General features: G+C 35.2%; 1 protein-coding gene across 1 annotated transcript; it reads right to left on the bottom strand.

Annotated features, from left to right (window-relative positions):
* Positions 1-56: 56 nt before the first annotated feature.
* LOC132308903 (switch 2) lies at positions 57-9,768 on the bottom strand. The gene is made up of 8 exons (XM_059807193.1): positions 9,219-9,768; positions 8,091-8,197; positions 4,408-5,335; positions 3,731-3,978; positions 1,611-1,737; positions 1,225-1,500; positions 843-1,116; positions 57-604 (listed from the first exon to the last, which is right to left on the bottom strand). Exons 1-8 carry the CDS (start codon positions 9,597-9,599, stop codon positions 297-299), a joined length of 2,649 nt encoding a protein of 882 aa, XP_059663176.1. The 5' UTR covers positions 9,600-9,768; the 3' UTR covers positions 57-296.
* Between the last annotated feature and the right edge of the window lie 1,377 nt (positions 9,769-11,145).

The raw sequence follows: 11,145 nt of genomic DNA, 5'->3' as shown, positions 1-11,145 counted from the left end.
AAATTGAATTATATATGTATCACATTATCAGGTGGCATATAAAACAAAACAAAACAAAAGAAAAAAACATGATGTTTTATGTTGACCATATACCCTCCAAAAAGTAGGGCCAAATAATCGCGCACTATAATTAGATGCTTTAAGTTGCCTAAAATCAGTACGAACTTAAACAAAGTAATGCTAACAAAACCGAGGGATCAGTGTATTCGTAGATTAATGTACAGTACAAATACAGTACATTTGGTAAAACAATCCTTTTATTTACAAGGACGCGCTCTTCAACCATCAGGTTTCTTTTACCTTCTTTTCTTATAGTCTCGAAGCACTTTATCTCGTTCTGCAGGAGTTGCAGACAGTAACCACTTGCTAAATTCGACCTCTTCCATGCCCATGAACTGAGAAAGGAGGCTATATTGGCTCTTCTTCCGCAATTTGGAAGAAGCAGCATTCTCTTTCCCACCTGCTGCATCTAATTTTCTTCTGCCCGCAGCAGCGAAACCTGGTTGCCTCAAGCTATCATTCTGGTGTATGCTAACTTTTTCCTCTCTTTGGACTCCAGGTCCACAGTTGACAACGTCTTCGTTACGATGAGCATATACAATACCTGCACATAAAAAACCTCCGGTTGGATTTTACTAACAGAAATATTGACTTGGGGATTCTAGTTATATCAAGTTATTGTTACTGTACTTTTAATACTACCTAGCTTGGGTAAAAGAAATATGCATTTGCACCAGGACCAAAACTATTGGCCAATACTCCTTGCTGTGAACTAACACCACCTATAACTTTATATGAATCATAGAAGACAACAGAAAAGAAACACATTAAAATGAACTCACCCAGGGCATTGAGCACTGGTTTAGTTATCTTAGACCTCTCTGTATCTTTAGGCTTATTGGTTTCAGACCTTGTTAATATGGCCTCATTTGCTTCCTTTAACGGGACGAGATACATCCCAAGCTCAGTTAAATCCTGTTGCTTACTGCAGATGCGCCCGTGTTCTTGTCCATGTTTTTCATGTAATTCAATGATCTCACTTGTAAAAAGCTTATCAGACAGATCCCGAAATAGGTTAGAGATTCCAAAAAGCTCCCCTTGAAATTGTTTGCAGTCCTGGGAAGAAAACTAAAGGAGTGAACAAGAAGAAATTTGATATTTTTTCCAGATACTAATGTAAGAAGATAAAGCATCAGAAGCACCGGGACATATCAGTTCCCTTACCTGGACACCTTCAAAATATCGTTTTTCGATTTTCCCAGAAACAGCAATATTTGATAATTGTTGTTTGTACACCTGCCGAGAATACACAAGTTCCTCAAGAGAACCAGCGGAAAGAAGGCGGAAAACCACAACATGCCGCTTCTGCCCAAAACGAAATGACCTGTCTTGAGCCTGTAAGTCTTGAGCAGGATTCCAATTTGGGTCAAATATTACCACACGATTTGCACTGACAAGATTCAGTCCAAGCCCACCAGCTCGAGTTGATATAAGGAACACCTGTAATAGGAATCAGATTTCAATAGAAAATTGAATGACATATTTCAAACTCGATCATTCATGTAAAATTGACCTGTTTCGTATCAAGAAGAAGAAGAAGAAAGAATCACCTGTTTGCTTGGACTTGAGTTGAAGTCGTCAACAAGAGACTGACGCATACCTGTAGGAGTAGAACCATCAAGTCTTGAGAAGCAGTAGCCTTTGCGTATAAGAAACTTTTCTAGTATGTCCAACATCCTGCTCAGAGTAATAATACTTCAGCAGCAGAAGAAAGAGAGAACTTGAACAAAACCTCTTTTCAAATCAGTTGCATGAATTTAGTATAGCCATTCTACTTTATTCAGAGCAAATAGCCTCAAACCCCATATTATCATATCTTTCTCTTACTATCTCAACCCATATCTGTTTTGTTCATCCCCTTCTCCTAACATTATCCTCAATGTGAATCATCACTCTGCCTCACTAATGCAGTTATCGGCCTTTGCTACACATGACAAAATCAAACCATCTTAATTGATTCTCTTCCATTTTATCTCCAGTTGGTGCTACTTCAACAGCATCATGAATGCACATTTCTAATTTATCCTTTGTGCTCTTGCCATACCTCTACCTTAACATTTGCATTTTGGCCATCATCATTTTGCGAATGTGTTCTTAGCATTTTGTCCAATGAAGTATGATTGGTTTAACGATTGTTTCATAGAATTTACCTTTCATCTTTTACTTGATCATAGTAGAAGAAAGGAAAACAAATAGAAAAACAGAAAGCAAGAGAAAATTCCATGACAACCGATACTATAAAATGTTCAGTCATCTCAATCTTAAATATATACACAAAATTGTTTAAATCAATAACAGACCTGTGAAAAGATTTTTTCTTACAAAATAAAAAAAAATACACATACACACTTTGTTGAAGATTTGCATCCAGAATTGTAAAGGAGTTCCCCGACATTGGCAGTCCAATGATTTTAATTTCGTTAGGCTCCTAAACACCTGATCTCCAATATCCTGTTCAAACTTCAAACATTACATTTTCTGGGAGTTTGTAGTTTAGGGGTTTTAAGGTATAGCTTCACAATTTCTTAGTTTGAAAATTGAAGTCAATTGGATAAAATACAAGTTCTTATGATTTTTCTTTTTACAAATATTTTCTCTAAAGAATTTTTACAATAAGTATCATTCAGACTTCAGACATGTAACATGTAAGGCCCTACAAACCAAAATTAAGATAGCTTCAGAAATGTTCAGAGAGACTGGGTTTAGACTTGGTCAAACCATTCTAACTGGGCCTTTTTATAATTTTATTTTTGATCTTGCTAGCCAGAAATACTCATAGTTTCCCCTGGTCAAATCAATCTATCACTTTCTACCCAAAAAGAAACTTTGATTCCATATCAATATCTCCATCTCATTTGCACTCGCCATCAACTTGAGTCTTGAGCTCCTCAATTGTGCAACATTCTACTTCTTATAGCAGAGCAAGTTTATGGTTATTGTACAGGTTGACATTGAATGTGATGGTCAAATAAGTAAATAACTAGTTAGATGCAAGTTTCCAGTGTAGCACACAACTTCCTTATTATGTGGGAAACATTCTCCTGAATATCTGCCTCTGATATCGATGATCTAAGTGAAGAAAAAACTGAGTACAGACATGATGAATCTTTTACCAATAATTTATCACTTTAACATTAAACGAAAACTCTAACAAATATTTTTTAAATATATTTGACCTTACAAATGTCAAACATTAGGATAACATTATACACATATAGCTCACAGATTAGCAAAGGGTTATAATATGAGACATGTAATTGACTTGCAATATTTTTAATTTTACATTTCTCAAACGAGAATCAAAGAAAAGCCCAACATGTCAATTTTCCTTTACAAACTTGAAAGGATCATGAAAAGCAAAATTTCATCAGTATACTGATAGATCACATTTTGCAGTTTACCCAAGTATGGAGGTACCAAAATTCATATGCATCTATTCGCACAATCAACAGTAAAATATAATTATTTAGAGCGATCAACTTATTTATCTTCAGAATCAATTCATGAAGCTTCTTTTATCTCTTATCTCATTTGGTGTCTCCTACTAAATAGGTGAAAATAATAGATTAAAGTGAAAAACAACTTAACTATAATTTAATCAGCAGAACAAGTATACAAGTGAAAAGGCATGCACTTGAAGGGCCTAAATAGTGATGTCGTGGAACGTTACCTCACAGAATAACTGAAGAGTAGAATTTTGTCACCCTTTGTAACCCAAGTGAACATCAATTTTTCCAATGCTCTCATTTTGCCACAATGTTTAACATCACTCAGGCCAATAAAACTCTCATTCCGAGTGTTTCCTCCAACCAAATCTATATCAGTACCAAATATAGCAGAGGCAAATTTTGCATCTTTCCTTTGTTTATCTTGGTCATCCCTGGGATTGGGCTTAATCAGCTCCAGGTGATTGCTTATCTGTCAGAAAACTTTCATTGCAAACATAAACCCCAAAACACATAAGACAACACACATGTACACATCTATGTAGGTATCTATATATTTAGAAATGTGGGACAACGACCAAAAAAAAAGGTACCCGGAAGGGCAAGGGCAAGGGCAAAAAGAGAGTCACAATAATAGGATGCAAGTACCACTCCAATATGAAGTATATATAACTAAAACAAAACCACCATTAGACATTTCTTCCTAGGCTGAAATAGTTCCTTGATTGGTGAAGGGCCAAAACCTTAAATTTTAGCCTTTGGCTTCTAAAGAGGGTTATGTAATATATTTACTATAAACATTAAAGAACATGTGATGAATTCATTGCAAATCTAGAGGCATCATAATTAAAACTCATTCATCAAGATGCATTGATACAAAAGAGTTTAAAAGTTCAGTAACCTGCTGGAGTTTGACAAGGCAAGGAAGAACAATGCAGAAGGGGCATGACTCACAACCATCAGGATTATCCCTGTGAAGATAAGGCCAGATGATTCCGTTAGGAACAGTCCTTTTGCAACATTCCACTTGTGTAAGTGGGCTTCCACAGCTACAAGGGAGGTCTTTATTTATGAGGCATTGGATATCGGGCAGTTGTAACATCCTCCTATAAACACGCTTCTGTAAGTCACTCATGGCACAAAATACGACATTATCTTCCTTCCCCATCATAAGATGCCCGATAGTCTCCTCTTTTGTCCTTCTTAATAGATACTTACGCAGAACTGCAACTAGATGTTGTTTACGCTCATCAGCGACCTGGACAAATCTTTCCGAAGCAGTTGACCTCTGCCCATGCTTGAGGGGTTCATCGTAATAGTCCCGAAAATGTTCACGCGTTCCCAAACATCCAGGCACAGCCCAGTCAAAGAGATTGAACAGTTCCATAATTTTGTTCTGCAATATAGTTCCTGTGAGACCAAAGCGTTTTCGGGTTTTAATTTCTAAGCATGCTTTATAAAGTTTTGATTTTTCGTTCTTAAGCCGATGTGCCTCATCGATGATCACAATCTCCCACTGAACCTCTAACAAAATGCTACCATGAATCCTATATGTGTCGAAACTAGTTATAAGTATCTCAACTCCAGATGCTTCTAGTTTCTCAAGAATTAGATCTCGGTTTGCACCATGATAAATAGAGACACTGAAGGTTGACCACTTAGAAAATTCGCTTTCCCAGTTGTGAATGACAGAAGTAGGGCAAACTACTAGTGCAGGGCCCATCTTCCTGCCCTGTTCTCCTTTTGATGTTCTGGAATCACCATACTCTCCATCTTTTCCAAACACAGCAGCCAGGAAAGCTATTGTTTGGATTGTCTTCCCCAGTCCCCTAATCCAAATTGAAAAAAGTTGATTATTAGCACATGATGAAAAAGAGCACCATATATATGTATATATAGTTATGTGTATATAAAGTTAAGCAGAAAATACCATGTTCCAAAGTATCATGGCCATAGACAATTATTAAAGTTGTTAGAACGCATTATCTGGATTTCAATTTTTGTCATAAGGCATGAGTGTAGCAAATATAATACTTTACTGAATGAGGATGGTCAATGGTGAAGGAATTTCGATTCTCTTAGTGTCAAACCAATCAAATAAAGTCAGAGTAATGAAACTTAACATGTTTGACAGTTTATTTTTGTCCACAGGAAGCCACACTTCCTAACCTAACTAAAAACTAACAAGGAGGTGAAGAGAATCTTCCCATAGGAAATCACATCTATAACAGGACTCATTCTGGTCCATATGCCATACAAGATAAAGCATATAAATTCAACATATAACAACTGAACTTTGCAGAAGGTGTAGGTTCAAATGGTTTTCAAATTCAGCTATACATTACTCTGCAGATAATTACTATAGTAAGTAACAAACCATCGATGTGGTCCAGGGGAAGACCAAGGTCCAAAACTAATATGGATTGAGATAGTAACAAAAATATAATAATGTGCTAAATCTTTGACCTTAGACAGAGCAAAATAGCAAAATAAAATTCATGTAGCTGTGACCCCAAATAGTTGGGAAAATACTTTTTTTAGTTGAATAAGTTTGCCCTGGAAGTTTTTTCCTTCTGAAAGGTTGCTTGGAAATGGTGTCCATCTCAACAATTTTTCCAGGAACTATATAAGCTCTTGATTTCAAATTTCTCGAGAAAACAGAATGTTAAAACCAAATTATGTAGCTCCACTTAATCACTCAAAGCAAGAAGAAGGTCGAAGAGAATCTTATATAAATCTGATCCACACAAAGGATTTCGCTGTAACGTGATTTAGTTTCTGGACAAGCTTCACACGGTCTTTCAGTAATAAACACTAGTCTATTGCAGTGTTGTACTACTCAAACTCTAATTGACAACAGGAATTAAATTAGAAATAAACTCTTAAAGCCTTGTGCAACGGGCCGGGCACTTTACGGTCCGACCCAAAAACTTAAGCTATCAGGTAGTGCTAACATCCACCCATATATGCCCAATTACTTTCCCATCCGGATCCGATATGGGAAAAGACCCCTCTAAATTTCTCCCCCACCCGAACTCGCAATGCCCTTACTGCGGTCGGGCCAACTTGCTTACCTGGGGTGGCAAACCTGACACCGGATCAAGGATTGGGTTTAGCTCTGATACCAACTGTAATGGGTGGGCAAGGTGCTTCGCGGTCCGATCCAAAAGCTTAAGCTATTAGGTGGTGCTAATATTAGGTAGTGCTAACACACCACCCATTTATGCTCAATCACTTTCCTATCGAGATCCAATGTGGGACAACACAATGATACACAGATTGACATTCATGAAAATATTAATTTTAACAAGATAACAGTAACATTATTATTACCCTAAGTATGAACAATTTTATATACGACCATTTAAGTGAGATATTTCTTTATGTAGTTCTTAAAACTGATGTAATTGCATTGAACAAAATAAGAAATCAAGTCGTATATTTCTTATTAATATGAGGCATTGCTTGGTTAGACGAATTGTTATGGGAAGTGCAGGAAATGGAAAATCTTTCAACCTTTACAGAATTTAAATAGCAAAAAAAGAAAATTTTTGGGAAAGTAAGATTCGATAGGACCAACATTATTTCTTACCAACTACATGACACCTAAAGAATTTTCAATGTAGGCAAAGAATGTTTAAATTAGACAGCATAAAAAAATAAAAAAATAAATAAAAGAAGAGAAAAAATAAGAAGAAAAAGAAAAAGAAAAAAAGAATCATTGTGGGTGCATATGGACAGCTATTTGCCAGATTTTGTCAGGCAATCCAATTCTAAAGCAAATTGTTTCTTATTAATTGTTCCTTATATATAGAGTAACATGATAGTCATCCATCAACCTATAATTTATTATAACTAGAATTTTTTTCCCGGTAAATATAACTAGTATTTCCTTCAATCTGCATATCCAATAATGTCTGCAATTTGATGATTTCTCTCATATAGTAAATATAAACACAAAATGGAAAGATGATGTCTACTAACTCAGGTATCTAATGCAAACTGCTTAAGTTATAAGACAACCATGTTAACAAAAATACAACCTGAAATATGAAAATAGAGGACTTGAGAGCCCATAGTGTAACTTGTTGAAGTCCTGTTTAAGAAAGCCACAAGTTGAATCTCAACTTGCCAGTGGCCCAACGGTACCAAGCCCCTACTTCTCAAAGGAAGGTCAGGGGTTCAAGTCTGAGTGGAGGCATGGGTGTGTGAGTGCCAACTAAGGAAAAAAAAAACTTGCCCAAGAACAAACAAATAGCAGCTCAACCTCTCATATACTATTTAGAAACAATATGCTTAGCGCAGGATCAAACTCAATGCCACAGAAAGATCATAAATTTCTTAATTGATCAAATAATAAAATCATTTTGCATTTTATATAAAAACAAGAAAAATACTTTATTAAGTCATTAGTTTATAGCACAACGCTTCATATATTTGACTGGAAACCATAAACAGCCACTATTAGTTATTAGTCATACCACTTATCACGCTGGAATGGATCAAAACCCAAAACAACCACAACGAATGTTTAAACTACAAATAAACAGAATTAATAGAAAACTAAAAATAACAATAACTCACATGTCATCTCCAAGGATGCCTCCATGGTTGTTCTTATGCAAGTTGTACAGAAATTTCACTCCTGCTCTTTGATGTTCCAGAAGCCTACAGTTTATGGAGGCAGGAACCTACGGCAAGAAGATTATTTTATTGTCAACAAATTTGTTGAGAAGTCCTTTAAGTTCCTCACGCAACTTTTTATGCCACAGGTTGTAAAAAACTTGTAACTCACTAATAAATATTGATATCATAAAAGAACTAATGTCATATTGAACATTAATAGAAACAAAAAGAAACACCCATTTGTGCTTTGATAGCTCTTAGAGGTACAAATCCATTCTTATAAAAAATAACAAGTCCGGTCCAATATGGAGTGTGGTCACTAATCGTCCCACTAAAAGAAACCACATTCCAGTGCTGCCCTGCTGTGCGAAGAAGATAGATATTCTATCACCATTGCTATACAATTAAAGGTAATGAAAGTAATATTAACTTGCTATGCATTGTTGTACATTAATTACTGGCTATGCTTGGCTACTTTTACCTGTAAAAGAAAATTATGGGAAAATATGATAAAATGAGAAGCTAGACAGTAAAAGAAGACCAATTAATGAGAATAAATTGATGTTGATTCAGCAACGGATAATATCAACAAACTCACATGTGCACATTCATCGTGAACATCTCAAGTACCACATTTGCCCCGCTGTGATGGATCATTATATTAGAAATCATTTATGTCCCTATTCTTAGATGGATCAGGCTTTACCACAAGGGTTGAATCAAAGTAGATAATAGTAGTTGCGATAATGGAAGCATAAGCAGGAAACAACAAGGACACACTGAATCTAGTCATTGTTTTGAGCAAACTATGTATCACTCGGTCATTTATTGTCTCAAATAACGGCATCAAACAAAGTCGAAGAAAAAAATAAATCACCAATTAAAAAATGTAATCTGATACGATATAAACAACTTGGACAAAATTATCAGTCGCGGAATTATAAGGAACAAATTATAATCCCATAACGTCTAGGTCGAAGAAAAAAATACACTGAATCACAATTCAATCCCACAAATTGTAATTAATATAGAATAACCAAATGGACATAAGAATCAATGGTACAAAATGGGTAAGAAAGAAATCACCTGAACCACTGGCATTTCACCGGGCAAGGACAGAACCAATGGTTCAAAGGGACCTGTATGTTCAAATTGGAAAGAATCCAATTTGGGCCTCCCGAACCCACTGTGTTTTCCATCTTCTTCGTCTTCATCATCACCTTCGTCGTCAAATTGGGTCTGTTTTGGCTGACTTTGTGATTGGGGTTGAGGCAAAGATAATGGGTCTTGGAGGCGCAGAAGCTGCTGAGAGAGAGAAGATTTAGGGGGTTTTCTGGGGATTGTTGCGAGGTCAAATTGATGGGAAATTGAAGGTTGTGAATAAGATGAGATGGGCGTCGAGGAGGAGGAGGATGATGATAGGTTTGTGCAGGACTTGAGGGTCTCTTTGAAGCTGTTCAACGACATGGGAGTTGCAAGTTCTTCAAGGTCGGTTCTTGTTTCGTAAAGTTGGAGTTTTTGTAAATCCTTGTTTTCAGAACCAAACAACCGCCAAGGGCTCTTTTACTTGAGGAGTTTAGATTCTCTGTATTTATTATTAGTATTATTATTGTTATTGTTATTATTTAGAATTTTTTATTATTATTTTTTATTTTTCGAATAAGGATGATTAAAACACGCTGAATCAATTTCAACATAAACTTCAACACGTGTGTGACGTTAACTTCATTGCGCGCAATGTTAAAAAGCCGCCTAAGTGAGTCCCCGATTATTGCTTTGCTTAAAAAAAAAAAAAAAATTAAAAAATGTTGTTCATTTTCAAAAAAGTCGTCAACAAAGCTTTTGTTTAATGGGTTAAGTTCAAAAAAACCCTTCATAGACTTTGTGCAGAATAAGTCCATATCTTTTGAAAAAGTGCATGTAAGTCCTCAAAATTCAAAAAAGGTGCATAACCGGTCCCTCTGACAACTTTTTACAAAAAGTAAAACTTAAAACCCCATTTTATCCTTTTGTTTCCCATTTTGCCCATCACCAGTGCATAAAAGGCCCCCATACTGTGTTCAGCAGCCAATATTTTGATATAGATATAGAAAAAATATTAACAAAAAAAAAAAAAAAAAAACATTAACAAAAAGAAATAAATTAAATTTCACGTTATCATCACTAGTAAAATATACCATTTTCTTGTTTTTTTTTTTTTCCCCCTTTTTTTCATTAATAGGCAACTTTTGCCTATTAATGAAAAAAAGGGGGAAAAAAAAAAAAAGAAAAAAGACTGTGGGTATGTTTGGTTATGGAATTAAATTACAATTCTAGTTCAATTTATTATTTTTAATTATATTAGAATTCTAATTCTGTTTGATTCACCTTTAGAATTTGTATGGATGTATGGAGTAATATTTATTTATTTTTTAACAAAAATATAATATTTATCTTATACTTATTAAATTATTATATATTATAGCAAAACAATATTAGCACCAATTTTGATTAAAAATGGCAAACATGCAAATATAGAATATATATATATATATATATATATATATATATATATATATATAAACCCAAAGAACCCAACAACTAGAGAGATGTAATATTTATTTATTTTGTAACAGAAATATAATATTTATCTTATATCTATTTATTAACTTATTATATAAGCAAAACAATATTAGCACCAATTTTGATTAAAAAGGCAAACGTGTATATACAGAATGTACATACACGCATATATACATACAACCCCAAAGAACCACCCAACAACTAGAGAGAGAAATAGCGCCCTCCACCAAACTGCCTCCGCCGCACCAAACTGACACGTCGCCTTCAGCCTCTTTTGCCTCACCTCACGCATATAAACGGCAAGGATCCGAGTCAAATAGCAACACCCGTGAATTTTTATTATGGAGTCTCTGTTGTGCAATCGTCTAGAGAGAGAAAGGGAGAGAGAAGAAGAGGTCAGTTATGGATCCAAAAACAATTATCCCTCTACTCATATATGCGTAACTGTGAC

This window comes from Cornus florida, unplaced genomic scaffold, assembly GCF_030987335.1.
Source record: "Cornus florida cultivar Cherokee Brave unplaced genomic scaffold, ASM3098733v1 CherokeeBrave_3.0.0_Hap2_Chr05, whole genome shotgun sequence".
In the NCBI taxonomy this organism is placed as follows: domain Eukaryota; kingdom Viridiplantae; phylum Streptophyta; class Magnoliopsida; order Cornales; family Cornaceae; genus Cornus; species Cornus florida.
The sequence above is the reverse complement of the archived record's forward strand: the minus strand, read 5'-3'. Positions and strand labels throughout refer to the sequence as shown.

Coding starts and splice junctions, on each gene's coding strand:
- LOC132308903 (XM_059807193.1), bottom strand. CDS start 9,599: ATGTCGTTGAACAGCTTCAAAGAGACCCTCAAGTCCTGCACAAACCTA. Junction 5,336..8,090: donor GGCATCCTTGGAGATGACAT/GTGAGTTATTGT, acceptor AATTTGGATTAG/GGGACTGGGGAAGACAATCC. Junction 1,501..1,610: donor ACTCAAGTCCAAGCAAACAG/GTGATTCTTTCT, acceptor TTCCTATTACAG/GTGTTCCTTATATCAACTCG.